General features: G+C 38.8%; 1 protein-coding gene across 1 annotated transcript in view; it reads right to left on the bottom strand.

Moving 5' to 3' along the window:
- DNAJC3 (DnaJ heat shock protein family (Hsp40) member C3) overlaps positions 1-26,786 on the bottom strand; it is a 112,431-nt gene that overhangs the window by 24,754 nt on the left and 60,891 nt on the right. The window contains exons 5-9 of the mRNA XM_025364429.1: positions 11,137-11,289; positions 8,608-8,789; positions 8,019-8,138; positions 5,054-5,159; positions 4,849-4,969 (exon numbers count right to left, since the gene is read on the bottom strand). Coding sequence (XP_025220214.1) covers positions 4,849-4,969; positions 5,054-5,159; positions 8,019-8,138; positions 8,608-8,789; positions 11,137-11,289 — 682 coding nt within the window. The remainder of the gene's footprint in view (positions 1-4,848; positions 4,970-5,053; positions 5,160-8,018; positions 8,139-8,607; positions 8,790-11,136; positions 11,290-26,786) is intronic.

Here is a 26,786-nt window from a genome sequence, read left to right as displayed (position 1 = left end):
GCAACTTCCAACTCCCGGGGTTTAAGTGATTCTCCTGCCTCAGGCTCCCGAGTAGCTGGGATTACAGGTGCACACCACCATACCGGGCTAATTTTTGTATTTTTAGTAGAGATGGGGTTTCACCATGTTGACCAGACTGGTCTCGAACTCCTGACCTCAGGTGATCCACCTGCCTCAGCCTCCCAAATTCTGGGATTACAGGTGTGAGTCACCATGCCCGGCCGGTATAAATTTTGAACACAGAATACTTCTGTGGGATAGGGCGGGCGTAGGTAGTATGACAGGGTGGAGTCCCAGGATAAGCAAGAGGGCACAAGAATCTGCGAATAGGACAACACCCTAGGGAATCAAAAGATAAACTTTACCTCTTTCACAATTTTGCCCAGGCCAGCCTTCATCCAGAGAAAGCACTCTACTTGGCCCTATTCACAGAATTATTGATATTACTAGTAACACTACAATAACTGCTGTGTCAAAGGGAGTTCATGCAGCAGTCACAGGTTAGTCCTAGCTAGCTAGGTATCCCACACAATATTGTTTGTACAGAAAAGTCAATGTAAATTCCAAACAACCTGAAAATGAGTACAGTGGAAACCACTGATTTAGATGCAGCTGAACATTTTCTGGGCATCATCTTATTTAATAGCCACCACAATTCTAGGAGATAAGTACTGTTCTTATTCCTATTTTACAGATAAGTAGAGTAAAAAGTAACAAATTAAATGACTTGATTGAAACCATATAGCAAAAATAAATGGCATACTCCAAAGAAAATATATAAATGGCCAACAAGCATATGAAAAGATGCTCAACATCACTAATCATTAGGGAAATACAAATCAAAATCAAAACCAAAACCAGGTACCACCTTCAAGCCCATTAAGATGGCTACTATCAAAAAAAGAGAAAATCTAAAATGTTGACCAGCTGAGCACGGTAGCTCACACCTATAATCCCACCACTTTGGGAGGCTGAGGCGGGTGGATCACTTGAGGTCAGGAGTTTGAGACCAGCTTGGTCAACATGGTGAAAACCCTGTCTCCACTAAAAATAAAAAAAAAAATAAAAATAAAAATCCAGGTGTGGTGGCACACACATGTAATCCCAGCTACTCAGGAGGCTGAGGCAGGAGAATCACCTGAACCCAGAAGGTGGAGATTGCAGTGAGCTCATATTGCACCACTGCACTCCAGCCTGCCTGACAGAGCAAGACTCTGTCTCAAAAAAAAAAAAAAAAGTGTTGATGAGGATGTGAAAGAATCAGAATATTTATACACTGCTAGTAAAATTGTAAAATGGTGTAACCATGACAGAAACCAGTATGCAGGTTCCTCAAAAAATTAAAAAAGAACTAGCATACAATTTTGCAATCCCACTTCTAGGTAGATATCCAAAATAATTGAAACCAGGGTCTCAAAGAGATATTTGCACACCCATATCCATAGCAACACCATTCCAATAGCCAGAAGGCAGAAACAACACAAATGTTCATCAGTGGATGAATTAATAAACAAAATGTGGGATATCCATACAATGGAATACTATTCAGCCTTAAAAGAAAAAGAAATCCTGTCACATGCCACAACATGGATGAACCTGGAGGATACTATGCTAAGTGAAACATGCCAGGCACAATAAGACAAATAGTATATGATTCCAATTATATGAGGATCTAGAATAGTCAAATTCATAGTGACAGAAAGCAGAACGGTGGTTCCCAAGGGTTAAGGGAGAGGTAAAAAGGAGCGGCTGTTTAATGGGTACAGAGATCAGATTAGAAAGATGAAAAAGTTCTGAAGATCTTTTTCACAGCAATGTGAGCATATTTAACTCTACTAAATTATACATGTAAAAATGGTTAAGATGGTAAATTTTATATTGTATCTTTTACCAGAATTAAAAACAAAAACTAGAATAACTGGCCAGGCACGGTGGCTCACGCCTGTAATACCAGCACTTTGGCAGGCCGAGGCAGGTGGATCACGAGGTCAGGAGTTCAAGACCAGCCTGGCCAACATGGTGAAACCCTGTCTCTACTAAAAATACAAAAATTATCTGGGCATGGTGACACAGTTCCTGTAATCCCAGCTACTCGGAAGGCTGAGGCAAGAGAATTGCTTGAACTGGGACCCGGAAGGCGGAAGTTGCAGTGAGCCGAGATCACGGTACTGCACTCCAACCTGGGCTACAGAGCGAGACTCCATCTCAAAAAAAAAAAAAAAAAAAAAAATAGAATAACTGCACAAAGCCAGACTCAAAGGCAGGACTAATTCTAAATTCCCTACTCTCCACTATGACTTCATTGTATAATAAATAAATTACCTTCATTCATTCAGCAAACATGAGTGCCGGCACAAGCACCAGGAATGCATCAGTTAATATAACAGCCACAGGTCTCTGCCCTCACATAGCTAAAGTTCTAGCAAAATATAACTGATCATTTCCTAAGGACACCTGTGTTACCCCTATATTCAAAGGAATTTGCCAATATTTTCGTATTGCTTCAATGTCAGTTTCTTCCTCTCAAAAGCTATTAAAACGGAGACATGCAGAGATCTGAAGAATTTCCCTTGATTTTTCAAGATCTCAGAGGCATCCTCAAGTAACAGTCTTACTTTACTTCCTTTCTATTGAGTGATATCCCGATATGTTTCCTGATAATTCTAAGCCCCAAATTAATAAATGTCCATGTTCCATTATTCACTAACCTAAACCTATTCATTCTTTATTATGTACCTGCCATCATTTTTAATTGCTTATTTAAAAAAGGTAAAACCAGGAAGAAGAATATGGAAAGCATATTTCTAACTCAAGTAAACTGAAGACATACTGTTATTTAGCTTAGTTAAGTAAGATTATTATTTATTTACATCATTTACTAAACCCCTGATTCCAATCCAAACGAGTCAGGTAATACTTGTCAGTTTCAATTATACAGGCTCTTTTCCTTTCTTTCTTTTGCAAATTTAGAGAGCTGGCAACAATTCTCTCTCTCTCTTTAATAAATTCCTATACAAAAGAATTTTTTCAAGGAAACAACAGGCTTCAAAGACAGATCAACTGGGCAGGGCCGAGCACTTTGGGAGGCCAAGGCAGGCAGATCACTTGAGGTCAGGAGTTCGGGAACAGCCTGGCCAATATGGTGAAACCCCATCACTACTGAAAGTACAAAAATTAGCCAGGCGTGGTGGTGCACACCTGTAATCCCAGCTACTCGGGAGGCTAAGGCAGAAGAACTGGTTGCAATTAGGAGGTGGAGGTTGCAGTGAGCCAAGATCGCACCATTGCACTCCAGCCTGGGTAAAAGACCAAGACTCCATTTCCAAAAAAAAAAAAAAAAAAGAAACCAGATCAATTATATCAAATTAGCACTAAGCATCTTTTTCTTCCAGAATTAAGCCATCAGGTTTCCCCAAAAAGCAAGTCAGTTTAACATTCAAGTTCCAAAAGCATCTTTCAAATTATATTTAGCATTCTACAAGATTTAGCCTTCTTCTTTTTTTTTTTTTTTTTTTAACAGCTAAGCTCTTTATATTCTTCTGTAGCTTCTCTAATTTTGCAGTAAGAGCTAAGGGTTTACATACAGATGACAAAAGTATCTTTGATAAAGAGTTCCAAAAACTAACTGGAATGCAAAATCCTAGAGTAAAACCATCTCAGCGAGTAGACACGGTGGCTCAAAAGTAAAGAGAACGAGTGTGCTAAAGGGATTTTCTATGTGGACTACCTGCCTTATTGAAGCATGCTTATGAATATTAAAACATCATTTTGACTGCATTCATTTCAAGCCTCATTCAGAGACCTCAAGGTCTGAATCCCCCACAAGATGTCACAGGAATAGTAGTGACCAGGTTGTTATCATTCCCTGGAAACCGGGAACTTGCTTAGGAGCAAGATTCTTTTCTAATTGAGGAAAGCAGGGAAAAAGAGATTGACCAGTTTTGCCTTAAAAAGAGTATCACAAACCAAATTTTACCATTCAAACCCTTCATTTAACTATAAGAGAAAATTAGTTTTTGATTTAAAATGCTTTATCTGAATTTGAAACAAAATATTTGCAATAAGGGCTTATAAGGCTATTTTTTTTTAAATTGTTCCATTTAAATGTTCATAACTTAGTGTCACATGAAAAAAAGTATAAAACTATATATATATATCTCCATATATATATATGGATTCTATTTTTCAAAAACTATATATTACTGTATACGCCACAGTTTTCTTCCAAAAACAGGACACTGCTTTTATCCAAGGTCCTCACAACATCTAGCAGGAATCTCGTTACTTCATTCGGCTTGAACAAAACAGGGCAGCAGCTGTCCTATTTTACTACACAGCTTGGGGTCACAGAGGATCATTTTATATTAGGGATATATGACATATATGTATGCTTTCTGTATATATGTTTCATACACACCGAGTGTGTGTGTGTGTATATATATATAGAGAGAGAATATGTATATGTGCATAAAATATAGAGTAATGTATGTGCATAGACATAAGCTAGAAAAGATAAATGCAAAATGAACAGTGATTACCTCTGGATGACATGAGAACTACAATTTAAATTTTCTATTTTATTTTTTTCCTAACTTTCTACAAAAAAAAGCTAAAATATTTATTTTTCTATTGTACTGAACTGGTTTCAATGGCAGAACTCTTTCCTCACATGGTATACCTTTCAGGTTCCACTATGGAAGAGTAATTTTCAAGTTCTCTGCCATTTTTCTAAATCGTCACCATTTCCAGGTACTCTGGTAAACTTGTTTTAAGGAAAAGGAAGCTTAAAATGTGATGATTTCCTAATCAACACTTCGGTACTGCAAATCAAATTCCTTAAAGATTTACCTTCATCATACATTTCCTCTATTAAATAGGCCTCTGCTCGGTCTTTCAGGGCGTTCACATTGTCGGGTTCCATCTGTAAAACTTCAGAACAAACCCTAATAGCTTCAACAGGCTTCTCGTCCTAAAAGGAAATGTGAGAAAGGGATTTATGGTTGGTATTCCACATGATGAGTTTTCACATTTCTGGGAACAAGTCAACTGTTACCTTAGAAAAGCAATGGCAAATCCGCTCCTTTGAACGAATTGTATATTCAGCAATGCTTGGCTCTGTTTTCATGACAGATTCATATTTGCTGGTAGCATCTGTGTATCTAAGAAATGAGCAAATCATGATAAGAAACGATGACATTCGATTTCCAGAGCTGTAGAAAGGCTCCTCCCCTCTTCACCATGTGTTGCTTAATCAATCCAATTGGATGAGGCCATGGCTTCAGATTTGCCTTCTCCCTTATTAATCTAGAGTCCCATAGAAGGTACACTCCATAATTAAGAGTTAAGAAATAAAAACATCTGACCATAGGAGATGCAGATGGACAGAACAAAGCATACCTGTAAGTACCAATCAAACCAGAAGAATTTCCTTACAGAAACAAGCTCAGAATTCCGAACCTGAGTAAAACACCCTGTTGAAGTCTGACTTATACTGAGCACATTGAACAATACAGAGATCAAGTTTTATTTCTTGGTCAGTAAACACTTCCATGAAAATAACGGAACCCATTACATGCCATTTTATATAATTAATGTCAGTATTCACAACAAAGTACAATGTAGTTCATACAGAAGGTACCTGATTAAATTCCCAACTGTATAAGCTTTCTAAGAATAAAAGCTATTTCAGCATTTTCTTTAAACCAGTAAAAAGTGCTAATCCTGTTATATATACTCAGTTATTTTCCTCAACAATAGTAAACTAAAAAATATGTTTCTATGCCATGGTGGCACATTATTCCCAAAGTGCTACAATCTTCATATGTAAATATGCTGATGTATTAAAACACAGGCTTAACTAAAACATTTAAAATAAAAGCCAGCTTCTCTATCATCCTCAGCAAACTAACACAGGAACAGAAAACCAAACACTGCATATTCTCACTCATAAGTGGGAGGTGAACAATGAGAACACACGGACACAGGGAGGGGAACATCACACACGGGGGCCTGTGTGGGGCAGGCAGCAAGGGGAGGGAGAGCATCAGGACAAATAGCTAATGAATGCGGGGCTCAATACCTAGGTAATGGGTTGACAGGTGCAGCAAACCACCTTGGCACACGTTTACCTATGTAACAAACCTCCACGTTCTGCAAATACATCCTGGAACTTAAAGTAAAAGAAAAAAGCAAAAAAGCCAGCTTCTGGGAAAGTGGAATAGATGTATTTTTCCCAATTCCTCCAGCTAAGCACAACTAAAAACCCTAGAAATTAAATGTATATTTTTTAAAATAGAAAACTTTCAAAGGAGGAGAGAAGACAGACTAGCTAGTGACTCAGGACCTGAGGAAAAACATGGTAAGAAGTTCCCTGGGTTCCTTTTTTCGTCTCATATATCCCAGACTTGGAGCTGAAGATTCCAGCAATGCAGAAATGCCAACAGGTACAGAACGACAGTAACAAAAACCTGCAGAAGGCTGCTGTCTCTAGCCAGAGGACCTGAAAAGGGCAGACTTGCAAACAGAAAACTTTTTTTTTTTTTTTTGAGACGGAGTTTCACTCTTGTTGCCCAGGCTGGAGTGCAATGGTGCAATCTCGGCTCACCGCAATCTCCGCTTCCTGGGTTCAAGTGATTCTCCCACCTCAGTCTCTGCAGTAGCTGGGATTACAGGCATGTGCCACCATGCCCAGCTAATTTTGTATTTTCAGTAGAGACAGGGTTTCTCTGTGTTGGTCAGGCTGGTCTCGAACTCCCAACCTCAGGTCCTTCAATGGATAAATGGTTAAACAAAGTGCAGTAAATCCACACCATGGAAACCACTCAACAGTAAATGAAGAATTATTGATACAATATGGATAAATCTCCAGAGAATTCGAATGAGGGGGGAAAAAGCCCATGCTGCCAGCTGTGGTAGCATGCGTCTGAAGTCCCAGCTACTCAGGAGGCTGAAGCAGAAGGATCGCTCAAGGCCAACAGTTCAAGGCTGCAATGTACTATGACTGCACCTGTGAACAGGTGGGCAACATAGTGAGATTGTCTCAAAAAAAAAAAAAAAAAAGCCAATCCCAAAAGTTTATACATTGTATGATTCTATTTATGTAACATTCTTACAATGACAGAATTCTAGAAGTGACTAGATTAGCTAAGGAAGGGATAGGAACAACAGGGAAGTAGGTGTGGCTATAAGGGCAACATGAGGGGTCCTTGTTGGGATGGAATTATTCTGTATCTTGACTGCACCCACATCAATATCCTCATTGTGACAGACAAGGTACTATGGTTTTTCAAGGCGTTATAGTCTGCAAGATGTTGGGGGAAACTGGGTAAAGCATTCTCATGATGGTAACTTACAAAGCTACTAAAAGTAGAGGAATTAGAGCCTATTTTCTATTAGGCAGTTTTGTCTGCAGTGCCCTGTACTCTTTTCAGTCCTCCCGCCCAGCCTACAAACCCTCTACAAATAACACTCACACAGACACAGCCTCTTACTCTGCCCACTCTTACTTTCTCTTTAGGATTAGGATTTAAATATCTATCGTCTTCTCTAAAAAAAGCTTCTCTTTCACTCCTTGCCTTCACCATCCTGGTTTGGAGTAAATACTCCTTTTTGGTACTCCAATTATCCTATGTACATTCTATCACTTTGGTATCATATTGTCTTTTAATAATCTGTTCATATATGTGTCTCCCACGCAATGCTATAAACTTGTTAAGAACACAAACTACCATCAGGTTCGTTTCTGCACCCTCAGGACACAGCTCAGTGCCTGATAGAGGAGATAATAAATATTTGGTATAATACAAGTAAGTCTGCTGGTAAGAATACTACACAGTTACTATTGTTTATATTCTCCCCTATTCCAAAAATGTCCAGTTCTGGTAGTTTTGCTAAGGCCCAGGGCTGTCTAGAATACCCCACCCTCAATGGCTGAGAAGTAAAAACAGTTCTGTAATTCACTTGTGCCCACAGTCTAACATATAAGGAATGGCTGGACGCTGGAACAACCATATTCTCACCTGCCGTCTCTGATGAGCTCTTCAGCTGACTCAATCAGCTTATTAAGTTTCTTTACTTGTTTATAGTGTGCAAAACACCTTTTATGATCCTGGTCAAGTTTAAGACATTCCCGAACTTCACTGTTCATGTATTTAAAAAAAGGAAAATATTCCATGTCAAAACAATCAATGAGTAGTTTTCCACGCTAAATACAGAAATCACAGTAAAAGTATTTTTTGTTTGCAACAATTAAACAAAAACATACTGAGACTTATAATTTACTATACACATTTATATATGGCATTGTACTATGCATACATTTGTTAATTCAAATTAAAATGACTTACTAGCATTACAAAGTAAACATTCAATTTTGTTTCTAGAAATATAAGAGCCTTCCTGTTTATTTTAATAAGCAGCTTCATGAAAACAAACTATGTGGAATTAAAGTAACATGGGAATAACACAAAATATATAAATGGATATACAATATAAAAATAGCCTTAACCACCATCATCTTATTAATTTAATATTAAAATGTTAAAACAAGATGAGGTTATCTTACTGCCAACAATTAAAGAAGATCAGACGTGTGTCACTAGGACTGACCTGAGGGACAGTTCGTGGTCTCCTAGCTGGTAGTACAGTGTGCTTATTTTATAAAATGCCTCAGTATTATCATTCTTCAACTTTGATGCAGCTTTTAAGTCACTTATAGCTTTCCTAGGTTCTCCTTCTTTTATAAAACATTCAGCTCGAAGTTCCCGTAGTTCTGCATCCCAAACACAAACCTTGAGGAACAAAAGAACTAGACTTTAAGGAAGAAAAAATTATGCACATTCATTGTTGCATTCCACATATTTTTCATCTACGTATTTATCAACATAAAACATTCTCAATTAATGTGATGACTTATAGACTGCAAATATTATTTTAAAATCTGATACAATTTAAATGTGACAAAACTGATGTGACAAAATAGTTTTTCCAAAAATGTTGTAAATGAATTCTAATGGGGGAAGGGATATATATAATAACAAGGCCCTTTTCTTACCTCCTTCGATTATATAATTCTAAGACACTGAAAATAAGAAAACATAGCATTTACTATTGGAGGGTTGTTCCTAGTGAAGCATATTTGAAGAGAATATTCTGTTATCAGATTTTTATACTTAATCAACAATTCTAATTTGTAGTCAAAAAATAAAATCTAGGTTCTAAATTGGCAAACTACTTTTTTCTGCTAATAACCACATTAAATTCTTAGCTGGGCACAGTGGCTCATGCCTATAATTCCAGACCAGCTTAGGCAGCATAGCAAGATCTCATCTCCACAAAAAATTTAAAATTATTAACTGGGTGCAGTGGAACACACCGGTGGTCCCAGCTACTCAGGAGGCTGAGGTGGGAGGATCACTTGAGCCCAGGAGGTTGAGGTTACAGTGAGCTATAATCGTACCACTGCACTCCAGTCTAGGTAACAGAGAGAGAGACCAAGTCTCTAAACAAAAAAATGTTTTAAGAAATTATCTTCTGTAAACTGTCACCTCCTTAAAAGTAAATCCTCATATCAAGAAAAAAATAAAAAAGAAAGAAAGAAAGAGAAGAGAAGAGAGAAGGGAAGGGAAGGGGAGGGGAGGGGAGGGGAGGGGAGGGGAGAAGAGAAGAGAAGAGAAGAGAAGAGAAGAGAAGAGAAGAGAAGAGAAGAGAAGAGAAGAGAAGAGAAGAGAAGAGAAGAGAAAAAAAAAAGAAAAGAAAAGAAAAAAATACCGTGAGAAAGCAGGAGGTTGAGGCTTCACTATCCCTATTCCCAAAAAGTTCATAAGGGTTTAGTAAACACAATAGTATTCTTCAAATCATAAACCCAAGAGCTCATCAATAAGGCTGGTGGAAGTGTCTTTGCATATTTCTTAGAGCTGTTCTAAACTCGTATTGACTTTTCACATATACGAAAATATCAAAATCAACATTATACATAAATATCATGGACAATGAGCTAAGTCAAAATGGTCTATGGGAAGGTAAAAATGTAAACTATATTTCCTTAAAGCATAAACAAAATAACCCAGTAAAACATGAATTCTACTAGACCATATCACAATATCTTCTGTAAAATTATCAACAAAATGTCCATTCTACATAGAAGTTTAGAGCCAAAATTAAATGAAACTGTATATCAAAATACTGTGAAAATCTTAAATAAATGTGAATTACGACTGCTTCCATTTGAATATTTCAGTAGACTTCCTTTGGAAATCAGTTGTCATTAAATCCTTCAGAGGAAAGGAAACCTAGACTTAGATTTCCCTAGCTAGAACTCTCTGGATTCTATCAACCATTATTATTATTCTTTTTTTTTTTTGGCATGATCTCGGCTCACTGCAACCTCCGCTTCTCAGCGCCTCAGCTGGGATCACAGGCATGCATGCACCATCACACCATTTACCTTTTTTTTTTTTCTTTTTAAGACACAGGGTTTTGCCATGTTGGCCAAGCTGGTCTCAAACTCCTGGCCTCAAGTGATCCACCCACCTCGACCTCCCAAAGTGCTGGGATTACAGGCATAAGCCACCGTACTCAGTCAATTATTAATATTTTTAGAGGCAGGGTCCCATTCTCTTGCCCAGGCTGGGGGACAGTGGAGCGATCACAGCTCACTGCAGCCACGAATTCCTGGGCTCAAGTGATCCTCCAGCCTCAGCTCCCAAGTAGCTAGGACTACAGGTACATACTATCAACTCTTTATCTGCCTTATTTTCTAGAAATTTTTCTCTAAACATTCCTCTTTCCTCCCGAACATCATTTTTCCTTTTATTCCAACCATCTCTTTCATCTTTTATCCCATTATCTAACCCCTAGTTTTCTTCCCAAAAAAATACAAAATCAACTAAAATAGCAAAGCAAGCAATATATAAACATATTTAACTCTCATGCTACAGCACATTCAGTACATTTACTGAAAACTTCAGTCCAAATTTTGTTTTATATAAACATTATTTTATACTTAAGAGTTAAAAGCCCAAGGACCAACCTGATTTTCTCCTGTCTAGGTTTTTGTGATATGTGACATGTCAAAGTATATAAATGTGCCTTACAATAAGTGTTAGGCTGGTCAACTGCAGTATCTAAGACACTTACCTCTAAAATCTTATCAAGGAAGGCTATAGCAGCAGCATAATCTCCACTTTCAAAAGCATCAAGTGCTTGCGAACGCAAACGCTGCATTTCATCAGATTTTATAAGTTGAGACTGCGCTTCCTTTTCTTCATTTTCACTTGGATTAGATTTGAGCTATACGGAAAATAAAAAATTAAGCAGAGTTTTTAATCTCTTAAGTCTGATATCTATAATATACACAACAAGGGTCAATCATTCCAAATACTTAAGTTCATTGGGTAAAAAGGTAAAGAGATACTGGAAAAACTGGCTTGTCTGATGACTGGATGCAGCAGGGAAGGCCCCTGATTTCTACCGATATGGTCCACGAGCATGAACAACAGATCTAGACTCAGAAGACCTGGGTCCCGCAAACTTACCGGGAAGCAAATACATGTAGGCATGTGAAAGGACAGAGAAGAACGGAGGAAGGAAAGCACGTTTCTCACCTTCTTATATACAGCTGCAGAGTATATAAATATGCCTTACAATTTATTCTGAAGAATAAATTAACCTGAGTTTTATTTATTTTGCCTTCTAGTTATAGTTCCTATTTTTTTAAGTATAAAATAACTAAAATAATGAAACACATAGGGAAACTGAAAGAAGAGACCAGCTTTTTTAGAGGCTATAAGATTTTTAAAAAGATCTGATACCAAAAGGGTTAAAGTATAAGAAAGAATTTAGAAGGAAATAAGAGTAATACCTTACTAAAAGGTGCATGATGTGGTTTTACGAGAGCTGCACACTGCCTCTTTTTTAAATAACTTTATAATGACATCATTTATATAACATAAAATTGCTCATTTCGAATGTACAATTCTTTGATTTTTTAAAAATAAATTTACCAAGCTGTGCAACCATCAGCACAGTGTTAGACCATTTCCATCACCCCAGTAAGATCCCTTGTTTTTACTTACAGTTCACCCCACTCCCAATGCCAGCCCTGTGCACACGGACTCAACAATTTCTTCCTCCAGACAAAAAAATAATGTCTCAGAAAACCAGATAGCTATACTTTTTAAACCTGAGGGGAGGTTAAGATTGTAGTTTATATGTACCAATTTCTGAAATCTTAGTATTCTTATTAAGATGGAAACTATAACTGATGGGCTCCAATTTTGGATGAGGTACAGACAAAGGAAAGTTAATTCTAGAAATCTGCCTCCTCAATGAGTCAATCACACTCCTCCTCCTTTCAGTGGATTAATTTTTAAAGGATATTCCCACTACCAACCTGGTGGGAGAGAACACTCCAAATGAGAAACTTTATCAATATTATTTATTGGCAAGGGTTTTATACTTGTCCATTTTGTGTTTTAGGATATATTAGCGATGACATTTTGTCTGTTTTAACCCTTGACTTTTGAAGGACAGGACTTGAAGTATTCATAGGTAACTAGGAATTGGTAACCTCCACTCATTCTGGGGGAGGGGTTCCCCAAATGATTGCATCATCCAGTTTAAGGGTGTTGTTTGGAGCCAGACATGCTTGTCTCTGTTTTATCACCCTTTGGGTGGTCTTGAATACTTCGGATAAAAGCCATCAGAGAGAGTATGAATGTGTGTGCACTGTCACTTTGCTCTGGGTAAAAGTTTATTGATTAAGTTGTTTCCTATGAGTACACTCCTGACTCTTTTCAGCAGATGTATCAAACACTGATGGCCTCTTCAGGATCGAATTTGTACCTTTTTTCCTCTGAAACATTGGAATCTAATTTCCTCCACACAATTTTTCTTGTTGGAAGGTGGGAGGAGAAGCCCTAAATCTCGGGACAGAGGCTGGAGGGCTCAGGTAATGGGAACAGGAAACAGGGAGTGAGCTCAGGTCATCGAGGCCTCTGTGAGGCCGGAAGAGAGGTGGGGAAGAGGGAGAGAGGATTCTTCCAAGGAGGTAAGAAAGGAGTTGGAGAAACAAAGGGTTTCCTTAGAAGCCTGAGAGTTTCAAAGAGAGTCAAGTGAGATGAAGTTTGGGTTTGGGGGGATTTTTCAATTCTTTTTTTTTATTTTTTTTGAGACAGAGTCTCGCTCTGTCACCTAGGCTGGAGTGCAGCGGTGTAATCTCGGGTCACTGCAACCTCCGTGTCCCGGGTTCAAGCAATTCTCCTGCCTCAGCCTCCTGAGTAGCTGGGACTACAGGCGCCTGCCGCCTCGCCCAGCTAGTTTTTGTATTTTTAGTAGAAATGGGGTTTCACCATATTGGCCAGGTTGGTCTTGAACTCCTGACCTTGTTATCCACCTGCCTCGGCCTCCCAAAGTGCTGGGATTACAGGCGTGAGCCACTAAGTCCAGCCAATTTTTTTATTCTTTAAAGAGACAGGGGACAGAGTCTTGCTCTGTCTCTCAGGCTGGAGTGTAGTGGCATGTTCTTAGCTCACTGCAATCTCCAGCTCCTCAGTTCAAGCAATCCTCGAGTCCCAGCTCCCAAGTAGCTACAACTACAGGTGCACACCACTACAGCCAGCTAATTTTTTTATTATTTTTTTGTAGAGACAGGGTCATCTCACTACGTTGCCCAGGTTCTTCTCCAACTCCTGGCCTCAGATGATCCTCCTGTCTCAGCCTTCCAAAGCACTGGGATTACACATGTGAGCCACTGCGCCCGTCTGAGATGAAGATTTTTATTATTACCACGAGGCTGTTGACTCCTGTCAATCACCTCCTCATTTTCTCTACACCTGCGTGTAGAGAATGGTCCTTGCTGACAATTCCCTCATTCCTCCCTTTTTCACGTTTCTTGACATCCTTTGTCTTCCTTAGGGCTTTCACATTTCTGACTCTTTCAGCCAAATCCCTTCCTATGACAATATTTTATATTTTTTACTTCTCACTATGTATCCTGGTTACTGAGCTTCTGGAAAAATAACCCAGAATAGCTATGGGCTGGGGGCTTATTCAAAGAGATGAGGAGCCTTCTGTATGACTGCACCTCTACCTCTGGCACCTCAAATAAAAACACCGGGTTGGCAGTTGTGGTAAGCAGCCTTCTAAGATGGCCCCCAGTGATCCTCACCTCCTGGTATTCATGCCTTTCTGGAGCATGAGGCGGACCTGGTAACTCCTTTTAACAAACAGAATAACCCAGCTAAGTTTGTCTGTTTTCAGTAGAGACAGGTTCTTACTATGTTGCCCTCCTGGACTCATGTGATCCTCCCGTGTTGGCCTCCCAATGTGCTGGTATTACAGGCATGAGCCACTGCACTCAGCCACAGCCATAGCTTTTTTTTTGAGATGGAGGCTCACTCTGTCACCCAGGCTGGAGTACAGTGGTGCAATCTCAGTTCACTGCAACCTCCACCTTCCGGGTGCAAGTGATTCTCCTGCCTCGGCCTCCCAAGTAGCTGGGATTACAGGTGCACGCCACCATGCTTGGCTAATTTTTGTATTTTTGTAGAGATGGGGTTTCACTATGTTGGCCAGGCTGGCCTTGAATTCCTGACCTGAAGTGATCCACCCACCTTGGCCTCCCAAAGTGCTGGAATTACAGGTGTGAGCCACCACACCCAGCCCACGCCCGGCCTTTTTTTTACACTTAAATCTCTGATGCATTTTGAATTTATCTTAGTATAAGGTAAGAGAGGTATGAACCTAGGTCTGTTGTTTTTCAGTATAAAAGTTTGTTAAAAAAGAGTATGACCACAGTGATAAGCTGTCACGTCCTTGATTAGGTCACAAAAAACTGACTTCCATTGTGCTAGCACTCCCTCTCACCTTCTCACTTGCTGGCTCTGATAAAGCAAGCTGCCATGTTGTGAGATATGAGAGGCCCATGTGAGAAACAACCAAGGCAAGACTTTGGCCAACAGTCTAACACCTCAAGAGGAACTAAATACTGCCAACTGAGTAAGTTTAGGGGCAGATCCTTTACTGGCCAAGCCCTCAAATACTATTGTAGCCCTATCTCACACCTTTACTGTAGCCCATGACTCTGTAGTTAGTAGCAGACCCTGCTACACCATGCCCAGATTCCTGACCCCATAAACCGTGAAATCATATAAATGTGTGTTACTTCAAGCTGCTAACATTGGATAATTTGTTATCTAGCAGCAGATAACCAATACAGTAGGAACACAGTGTGGAAATTTTACCATTTCTCAGTGACTGGGCTGTGAATATTTCCAAACAGATATTGCTTTAAAATAAAGTCTAGATGAATGAATTAATTAAACCCCAATCCTGGCAACCACTAATTAGCTATGTCTTTTCTGCATTTTCTTTACCAATAAAAGAGGGACAATAATACCAACACCCTGTAGGGCAGTGACTGAGAGATTAAGAAGATACTCTACGTAACACATAGCAAGTACTCTGAAAAGTGCTAACACACACTTTACAAAGATGCTCAATTTATTTCCCATGGTATTAGATATTAGCCCACTTAAACTGGGTCGCCTCTATTAACGCTACAGTGATTAAGGTCCTAGAATAATAGAACCTTTCTTTGACTTCTCTGAAGTCGAAATAAAATCAGACTTTGGCATAAAATATATTCAATGAATTGCTTATTCCTCAAGAAATTAATATTTCTAATTCTATTTAATGTTTTGGGGTAAGTAGCAAAAATTTAAATTTTCATTTGATATTATTTGATAGCATATAGAAAAATATGTAACACTTGAGGTATATGCAACATTACATTCTGCAGTGAATTCTAGAATTTGCCCTCACATATTCTTTCTGCACATATGTTTCTTGTTAAAAGAACTATACAAAAATAACACTAATTTGAATGTCCAAAAAAAAGAAAAAGAAAAAGAAGAAAACATAAAGAACTAATGTTTTTGGAAACAACAGTATACAAGTCAGGCGGTGAGTGACTGAATTAAAGTGTTCTAACATCCTTGTGTTTTGATTACCTTGTTAAGCATGCATATTAAAATTCCTGAGGTAATGACTATGAGAAAAAGACACAGCGTGTATAACCATATGGAAAGAACAGACTAAGGAAGAATCAGCTAAATCCATTGAGGGTGGGGAGAAAGCAGGAGGGAAGAAGAAGGAGGGTGGATGGATGGAAAAGAAATAGTTGGATAGCACTTTGGGAGGCCGAGGTGGGTGGATCAGAAGGTCAGGAGATCGAGACCATCCTGGCTCACATAGTGAAACCCTGTCTCTACTAAAAATACAAAAACATTAGCTGGGCGTGGTGGCAGGCACCTGTAGTCCCAGCTACTTGGGAGGCTGAGGCCGGAGAATGGTGTGAACCTGGGAGGCAGAGCTTGCTTTGAGTGGAGATCGCGCCACTGCACTCCAGCCTGGGCGACAGAGCGAGAGTTCGTCTCAAAAAATAAGAAGAAGAAGAAAAAAGGAAATAGTTGGATAACTAGAACCCAATAGAAATATACACAAAGAACCTCAATAAGGTCCTTTCTCACACTAACAGGTTAGCAAAATTCACACTATCTGTTCACATGAAGTGTTGAAGAGGTTGCATACCTAGAACTCCCCTATACTGCTAGTAGGAATATAAATTCACATAACCACTTAACAGGACAGGACAAATTTATCTGCCAGGCTAAAAATATCCACAACCTTAAAGTAGCAACCACTTTCTGAGGCAGATAACACTGTAGCAGTGATTCTCAAAAGTGTGACCTAGGAATCCCTGGGATTCCTTAATGCCCTTTCAGGGGTCTGTGAGAACAAAAGCATCTATGGATAAAAGATAAAGAACCCATTCAAAGGACAAGATAAACCAATGCATTTTATTATAACAGAGAGTGCTATAAGTTCATTAATAAGGATTCAGAGTCCATATGCAATTAACCTATATAATCGCGAGTGGAGTTTTGTGGAACATCAAAGAAGAATACTCGTAATTAAAAAGAATACAAAAATATTCTTTTTCTAACTGCCTATCCATGAGGCCATAGTATCTTCAATATACTTCAACAAAAGCATAAATCACAACAGATTGAATACAGAAGCAGATATGAGAATTGTTATCTTCAATTAAGACAGATATTAATAAAATTTGCAAATATGTGAAACAAACACTACTCAATACTAAAATTTGGCTTTTGTAAACAGTTACTTTTACACAAAAAATATTAACATGTAGTAACTTTTCATTAAGTTATTTTAATTTCTCAAATTTATTTCTAATATAGTAAATACTGAAAAATAAAGCTCTTTGGCAACCTCAATATTTAACACTATAATGAGATCCTAAGGCCAATCCCAAGAACCACCATCCTAGACACACCCTGCACAAGGAAAACGGACATAGAGGATGAGCTCAAATAGTTGTTTAATATATAACTAATGAAGCAGGAAAATGTAAGAATATAGCTCATTGATGTGGTTGGCTGTGTCCCCACCCAAATCTTATCTTGAATTGTAGCTCTCATAATTCCCATGTGTCATGGGAGGGACCCAGTGGGAAGCAACTGAATCACAGGGGTGGGTCCCTCCCCTGCTGTTCTCATGATAGTAAGTTTCATGAGATCTGATAGTTTCATAACGGGCAGTTCACCTGCACACACTCTCTTGCCTGCTGCCATTTAAGAAGTCCCTTTGCTCTTCCTTCACCTTCCACCATGATTGTAAGCCCTCCCCAGCCATGTGAGATTGTGAGTCCATTAAACCTCTTTCCTTTATAAATCATCCAGTCTTGGGTATGTCTTTATTAGCAGCATGAGAACAGATTAATACAGCTAATGTCTCCTAATTGTAACACACAAAACAGAGACCTTCAAAAACTCCAAAAGACTCTTGTGCCATTTGTAGTTTTTAATCAAACCACTCTGTTTTCTCAAGTCCCATCTCCTCCAAGCTTTCTGGAGTAATCACCTTTCCTCTAAATATTTAAATCACTTTAAGAAACCCTTCAAAACAGAGGTATCCTAAGAAATCATCTTGCCCAATTAACTCTCACATTGTATAAGTGAAAATCCTGAGTCTCACAGACAGTAAACAACTTGCCCAGCATCACACAGTTAATCAAGAGAAAAACTGAAGTACGTCTCCTGACTATGTGGTTCTCAATCTTGTCTTGTTACCTAGAAAGCTCATAAGTCAACTTCTCACAAGTTTCTCTGTATTATTAATCTTGCACATATATGTTTAGGACTTATTTCCAGAAACTAAAGTGTAAACTGCTAAAAAGCAGAATATATGTCTTTTTCCTTCTTTTAAATTAGAGACAGGGTCTCCTGTCACTCTGGCTGGAGTGCAGTAGCATGATCAGAGCTAACTGTAACCTCAGAAACTTGAGTTCAAGTGATCCTCTTGCCTCCACCTCCCAAGTAGCTAGGACTACAGGTGTGTGTCACCATACCCAGTTAACTTTTATTTTCTGTAGAGACATGGCCTCACTATGTTGCCTAGGTTAGTCTCAAGCTGCAATCCTCCCACCTTGGCCTCCCAAAGTGCTGGGATTACAGGTGTGAGCCTCCTCACCTAGCCCCAGAATATATGTCCTAAGTCTATCTTGCATACCTAGAGATGCTTCCTTGCTTTTCTTTTTCAGTTAGTACTAAGAATACTACCCATTAACTCGGTTTCACTATTTCCAGTTTACAGACAAATTGAGTAATTGGGCCAGGTGTGGGGGCTCACGCCTATAATCCCAGCACTTTGGGAGGCCGAGGTGGGTGGATCACTGGAGGCCAGGAGTTTGAGACCAGCCTGGCCAACATGGAGAAACACCATTTCTACTAAAAAATACAAATATTAGCTGGGAGTGGTGGTGCAGGCCTATAATCCCAGCTACTCAGGAGGCTGAGGCAGGAGAACTGCTTGAACCCAGGAGGCAGAGGCTGCAGTAAGCAGAGATCACACCACTGCATTGCAGCCTGGGCAACAGACCAAAACTCCATCTCAAAAAAAAAAAAAATTGAATTATTATATAACTTGCTCTAAGTCTTGCTTAAACTCAAACTAAGGTCTCTATCTCTAAAGCCCATGCTATAGATGATGGAGATCAATCATGATAGCAGAAAACACTTATTGAGAGCTTTCTATGCTCCAGGCACTACTCTAAGCTAAACCTAAAACCTTAAAGGGCAGATCGGATTATCTCCATTTTATACAGGAGGAAACTGTGGGCCTTTTTGTTTTGTTTTGTTTTACTTTGTTTTGAGACAGGGTCTCCCACTGTCACCAGGCTGGAGTGCAGCCATTTATTGAAGAGATTGATGGCGGAGGGGGAAAAATAGGTTGAAGATGGGAAACAGAATTCCACATTGTGCCTGTTACTGAGCTGCCATTTAGGTGTTTGATTGGAGACATCTAAATGTCAAGTAGGCAAACTGACTGCCTGATACTGGATGTGTACATAAGAGAGCTCTGGAAACAGCTATCTGAGTCACAGCATAAAGTGCTATCTTTAAAACCCAGTTTCAGCTGGGCGCGGTGGCTCAAGCCTGTAATCCCCATGAGGCCGAGGTGGGCGGATGACAACGTCAGGAGATCGAGACCATCCTGGCCAACAAGGTGAAACCCTGGCTCTACTAAAAATACCAAAAAAAAAAAAAAAAAAAAAAAAAGCTGGGCATGGTGGTGCACGCCTGTAGTCTTAGCTACTCGGGAGGCTGAGGCACGAGAATCCCTTGAACCTGGGAGGCAGAGGTTGCAGTGAACCCTTAGTGTTCAACCCATTGCTACCCCTCCCCCACCAATCTCTTCAATAAATGGCTCTACTTTATTATTTAAGCCATATATCCTAACAGTCATAGTAGATCCCTCTTTTCCTGATATGATAGAGTCTTACTCCATTTTACTGTTGGCATCTTTTAATCCTCATCCCTTCCTCTTCCCCTTTGGCCCACATCTCAGCAAGCTGGTAAGAAAACACATTTGAATCTCTCTCAAAGAGGGATGAATCTGAAAATGGATGGAGTCTTACCCATCAGCCAGTCAGCATGATCACACATACACAAGAATGATCTAGCACACTTCATTTGTGTTACGGGCATTTTTGGTACTTACTACACATACTGAGTTTAAATTCCACTTAAAATCTTCAAGAAATTAATGTATGCAGGAAGGCAATGAATAGAGCAGTATGATGTAACAAAAATGCATACCCAAGTCTCAAATAGTTCTTTCCATAAGCATAAATTTAACATATTAAGTTATAAGATGGCATTATTTAATTGGCAGCATTTATTCTTCTAGTAGCACATAAAATAATTTCTTACAATTGATAGCTCCTTACAGTTGGTGAATTACAGTATGTGATCCAGTATTAAATCTGAATCAATAAAAACCAGAACAGTTATCTGGGTCACAGCATAAAGCACTATCTTTAAATTATAACCAAACTGACTTTATGACTTTAAAGTACTATTCTCCTTTATTCTTGGTTCATAATACTTTGAGTATTCTTTTAAAACTTTGGTTCTTTTTTTTTTTTTTTTGGCGATGGAGTCTGACTCTGTCACCCAGGCTGGAGTACAATAATGCAATCTTGGCTCACTGCAACCTCTGCCTCCTGGGTTCAAGCAATTCTCCTGCCTCAGCCTCCTGAGTAGCTGGAATTACAGGCATGTGCCACCACGCCCAGCTAATTTTTATGTTTTTAGTGGAGACAAGGTTTTGCCATGTTGGCCAGGCTGGTCTCAAACTCCTGACCTCAGGTGATCTGCCCACCTTGGCATCCCAAAGTGCTGGGATTACAGGCATAAGCCACCTTGCCCAGCCAAAACTTTGGTTATTCTGAGTTAGTTATCCTGAAACAATATAATGGTCCTTTATGCATTAAATAATTAAAGATGAAAAAAAAATGATGACAGTTATTTTGATATATAATAGATTTATGTTAGTTTGAATTGTTTACAACTGATACAGATCCACAGACCAACAATGGAGAGTTTATCAAATGTCTTACCAAAGGTTTATACTTGATTTAAAAATTAAATTGCAACTGGCACCATTATTTACCTAATACATGCTTTCTCACAATCAAAATGCAATTCTAGCTTTGTCAAAATAAAAAATACAGTTATGTGAAATGACTATTTAAATTGATCATTGCTTTTTTGTATTTGGATCTCATGGAACACTGCCTAAATTGAAATATTATCCACGTAAGCCCAAAGCATGAATAGCAAAGATACAGTAAACAATGAAGACCAAGAATAAATGAGTTTAAACTGCATTTAGGAAAGTATGTTGGATTTGAGATAAAAGGGAAGAATTCACAGATTACAAATTATTAAACAAAACAAGTTAGTGAGAATCAGGAAGTTTTTATAGAAATAAAACAGTCATATTTCCTCTACCTGTCCCTCTTCCCTAAATGATTTCTCTCTGGGACTATCTCAGGGAATAGCATGGACAATCTGAACGATCCAGAAACCTGGATATCATGATTCCTTTTTTTCTGTCACCCCAGTCAGTGCATCTCCCTGGAGCCGACCTCCTAAATTCCTACCCCACCTACATTAGCCTACTCTTTGACCACTGTAAGGTTACACTTGGATTACTTATTTACTGCAACAGTCTCATTTAGCAGACTCTCTGCTTCTCCCCTTGTCGTCTTCCAATCCATTCTTCAGAGCAATCAGTCGATCATGCTAAGAAAAAAAACTGTTCATAATATTTCCAACATAAACGTTCAATGGCCATAAAGAGCCAATTCCTGGCACTATATAATGTCCTCCTTACAATCAACACCCTCCACTTGCCTGTCAATATTCTCATACTCCAGCCTACTGGACATTTCCTAAATGATAGGTACGTGCTTGCCTCCCATTCTTACATAGGCTCTCACCGTTGCCCTGCGTCCTCCTACCCACCTTGCTTACACTAATGCATCCTTTTAAAATTCAGATTTCAAGCAAGTAACCTCCTTTAGGAATGCCCTTCTTGAATCCAGACCCCTCCTCCCCCAATCACAGTTAAGTTAGGTGACCCTTCCACATGTTCCCAGAGGACTCAATCACGTACTTATCATATATCATATTTGCCTGATTAATTCTTACTCTAGTATCATTTCTTGGAAGGCAGAGACTAGCTTCCTCGCAAAGAACATACACTCAAATGCTCACTGAACTAACAAATGACTGTATGCACTGATTAAGAGTCACTGACAGCTCAAAGACAAATCAAATGATCTAAGATCCAATTTAAGACTAAGACAGCAATTATGAACCTGAGGAGATACTTTTATGCAGACAGCCCTCACCCCAGCTGAGTAATCGGTATACAGTACATAATAAAGAATGAGCTTCTCACTGGAGCCCAGAAAGAAAGAACGCCTATTCAAACTTCTGTTCTATTACATAAAATGTAGCTAAACATATCCACCTGGTTGTATCCAGCACTACCTTAGTAAGATGAAATGCTTAGTACATTTTATAGGCTGGTAAGTGATCATTACACAAAAAGCTCATTTAACCAAGAACATATAAAATAATCAAACTATTATATATCATTTATACTCACAAATCTTCAAAAATTAAAGTATAAAAATTCTGTAATTGGTAAATATGAAATAGTCATAACATAAATTTCATCTTTTCAAACTAGACTCAAAAATCATCCATTATATGGTATCAACAATAAAGATAGGAATTTGTCATCTATTCAACTTCTACACTTCACAAGGAGGAAAATGAGGTCCTTAGAGGGCAAGAACTTTCAAGGCCACTTACACAAAATGTATAAAGTATACATTTTACACTTTTTTTGAGAAGGCAATAAAGTCGCACAGTATAATTTTCCTCCAGAAGATAATCCATATTATCAGTTTCTTGCATATCTTTCCAGGGGTATTTTATCCACATTCAAGCAAATATGTATGTTCTTACTTTTATGCAGATGGTAGCAACTATTCTATTCCACACTTTGTAAAACTGTCCATACAGTTGAGACCTGTGCCCATATTCCACAGAAGTAGTCTTCAAAGGATGCATACGGACAAGTACTAATTATAACAGAGGGGAGAACAGCACAGTGCTTCAGAGTGCAGGCCCTGGAATCTAAAACCTACTTGCCAACTGCTGGTGTAGCCTTGAACAAGTTACTAAACTGCTCTAAGCCTCAATTTCCTCTGCTATAAACTGAGACTATGAATACAGCAGTCCTCTGCCCCTAGAGGTAGAATAATCCATGCAAACCACTCAGCAACACACCCAGTATATTGTGAGTGCTGCACAAACCATGGCTGAAGTACAAAGTCCAATCTAAAACTCAAGGTTTCTACCTCTTGTTCCAAAGCTTTTCTTTTTTCTTCAAAGTGTATTGAATACAACTTTACAAGAGTGTCAACCATTCTCCAAAGAGTTTATTGAACTGAGTTTATTCTGGGGGGTGCAGGGGATTTGCAAATCCAGCATATGAGGGCTATAGGGACCACAGGCATATCCAAACAGGTTGAAGCCAGGAGAAGCTTTTAAAGGCAAAAGGGAAAAGCATAGGGAATTTGTTTGGAAACAAAGAGAACATTGGATACAGGGGAGACTGTGTCAGTCAAATGTTCCTGTGCATCCAGCTAGCTATCTTTGTGACGCATGTAGCAAGCTGCAGTCTGAGCTGCAGTGGCCACTGCAGGTGGGGAATGTCAATGGGGCTCCATGGATGTAGAGATGCAGGGACTATTGGCAAAAGTTCTTATTACAGGCATATGCGCAGAAGAGCCCTTCAGAACTGCTTTACAGCAGTTCTTATGATAGACATGTGTGTGACAGCTCCCTTCTTAACCTCCTGGCTTTATTTATTTTTTGTTAAGAGTTTAATACAAGTGACTTCATTTTGATTCTGACAACTCTCACAAGGGAAAAGAGCTAGAAACTTTAAATAATTGTCATTCATGTCATATCAATTTAACACATAAAAGTTTTATGTAGTTATCAACATTTAGAATTCTTACATTGCCATTTAATTGACGTTATTATGTATGCCCAAGTTTATAAACCAAACCTTAAATAATTCTTATTAACGAATATTATTCTATTATATAGATACAACATTCTCTAATAGTTTCCACAGCAAACAGAAACTATTAGACACCCCAATAAGTGTCTCTGGGCAAAACGTTTTTCTTTCGTAATACTTAATGCCAGACTGCACCACAAAAGCTCTGCTTATGTTTGCAATGTCAACTTATTATATGACTGGAAACATTTCCTTTAAGACCTATCAATATTAGGCTGTAAAATCTGTATTGATTTTTGCTCCACTTAATGGCCAGTGGCCTCTGAATAGTTTTAATACTCATCTCTTCATTTGGAAGACTGGGCACTGTATGCACTGACTGTGAATTTGTATTTCTTGTGTTACCCGCCTGATAATATTCTTTTATCATCTGTCCTGTGGAATCGGAGTTCCAAATGCTTAAAATTTAATCAATTTTTTAGTATGTTAAACAAATTTTTCTCAGCATTCCAACTCCAAGACCCTGTGTCTCCCTCTCTACCATTCTTCAGCAGGACTATACATATTGATCAAAGTACACACATATGAATTTGCCAATTATTAATCTGAATTTTAAGTCCTACAATGAATTTGGACAAACTATTCCAGGTAACCTAAATTTACTTCAAACAAAGCTTAACATAAAACGATTCTGAAATACATGAATCCTGTGCTTGTATTTTTCTCTAAACCAAATCCAATCTAATTATAATTATTCTTACACACATACAAAATTGTTTTAATATAACTTTTAAAAATGACTTGTAGTTTTGAAATTTAACTTGGTCTCCCATCTCAATGCCCATTAAGATTTCTCTCATAGAATTAAGTACAAGTTGAGTACTTTCCTATGAAATAATCACAAAAATATGATTCCATGCAAAAGTTGGAATTTAAAACATACCATTTACAATCACACTAAAAATATAAAATACTTAGGTATACACTTTTTTAAAAAATGTAAAAAACACATACAGTATCTGCATATTAAATTAAAAATTGCTGATGCAAGATATCGAAGGCGACCTCAATAAATGGAGACATCCTTACTATGTTCATGCATTGGAGGACTCAACATAATAAAGGTGTCAATTCTCCCCAAATTAATCTATAAATTTATTACAACTCCTATTCAGATATCTCAAGACTTTTTATAAACACAGACAAGTTTATTCTAAAATGTATATGGAAAGACACCAACCTTAAAATATCTAAAACAATTTTGACAAAGAACAAAGGAGAGAAGAACCACTTTACCCAATATTAAGGATAACTACTATTAAATAAGCAGGAGGCGGCTGGGCGCGGTGGCTCATGTCTGTAATCCCAGCACTTTGGGAGGCCAAGGTGGGTGGATCATTTGAGGTCAGAAGTTCAACACCAGCCTGGCCAACATGACAAAACCCCATTTCCACTAAAAACACAAAAAATTAGCCAGGCGTGGTAGTGGGTGCCTATGATCCCAGTCACTAGGAAGACTGAGACAGGAGAATAGCTTGAACCCAGGAGGCACAGGCTGCAGTGAGCCGAGATCACGCCACTGCACTCCAGCCTGGGTGAGAGGGCAAGATTCTGTCTCAATCAGTCAATTAATCAATAAGCATGGGGCCACTGGCCTGAGGCTGTCTCCATACTTTCAGCTTACACTTAATGAACTACAACCTAACTTAAACTGAAAATCTAACTTAAGAAGGTAATAACAGTGGTGTCTCGGCCAATCACAAGCAGCCAAGCTGCCACGAATCACAGGCAGGTAACTGACCAGACCATATCCAAGTAAGGCAAAGGCCTAGCTGTAACCAAATGATTTCTGTACCTCACTTCCGTTTTCTGTCTATAAGTACTCACTGCCCACACTGCAGAGCCCAGCTCTCTTTTCTGGTTGTGAGGAGTGATGACTTCATTGATCATTCTTTGCTCAAATAAACTCTGCTAAGTTTAAATTCTCAGAAGTTTTTCTTTTAATACTATCTAGCTATAGTAATCAACAGAGTGCAGGAATGACAAAGGGACAGACACATACACCAAAGGAATGGAATAAATATCCCAGAAATAGTCCAATAAAAGTACAGCCAACTGATTTTTTAATAAGGTGCAAAAGCAATTCAATGAAAGAAAGAAAGCCTTTTCAAAATATGCTGCTGAAGGAATCTGATACCTAAAGGCAAAACAAATGTATTTCGACGTAAACCTCATACCGTCATACAACAATTAACTCAAATAGACTATGGGCTTAAAAGTAAAACATAAAACCATACAACTTTTAGAAGATATGAGGAAAGTTTTAGATCCTAGGACTTAGTGAATACTTCTTAGACATGACACCAAAAGCACAGTCTACAGAAGTAAAAACAAAAATCAACAAATTGAACTTCATCAAATTTAAAGACTGAGGAATGCATTCAAAAATGGCTGACGAGAGGTATCTGAAAGTCACCTTCTTCACCAGGAAGAAACAAAATAGCAAGTATAGATCATCTAGGAGAGAACACTGGAGTCCCAACAGAGAAGTGACAGGAAACACCTAAGAAGAGGAAGAAGGGAGAAGTGAGGCAGCCTGCTGGGCTGGGATAAGAGCCCAAAGAGGCTCCAAATGCGGGTAAAGAGTAAGTAAGTGATCCCCAGCAGTCCACATTCCCACTGTGGACTCCTCCAATCCTAGCTGGAGAGCCTCTCAACCCTTGTGGGCCCTGAAAGTGACCTGCTGTGTGGAGACTGCATGATGGCATTGCTCCAAAGGAGATCACACTGGATCCTACACACCTTCCAAG

Source organism: Theropithecus gelada, chromosome 17 (assembly GCF_003255815.1).
Source record: "Theropithecus gelada isolate Dixy chromosome 17, Tgel_1.0, whole genome shotgun sequence".
Classification (NCBI taxonomy): Eukaryota; Metazoa; Chordata; class Mammalia; order Primates; family Cercopithecidae; genus Theropithecus; species Theropithecus gelada.
Note: the sequence above shows the minus strand (reverse complement) of the source record. Positions and strands in the feature narration are given on the sequence as shown.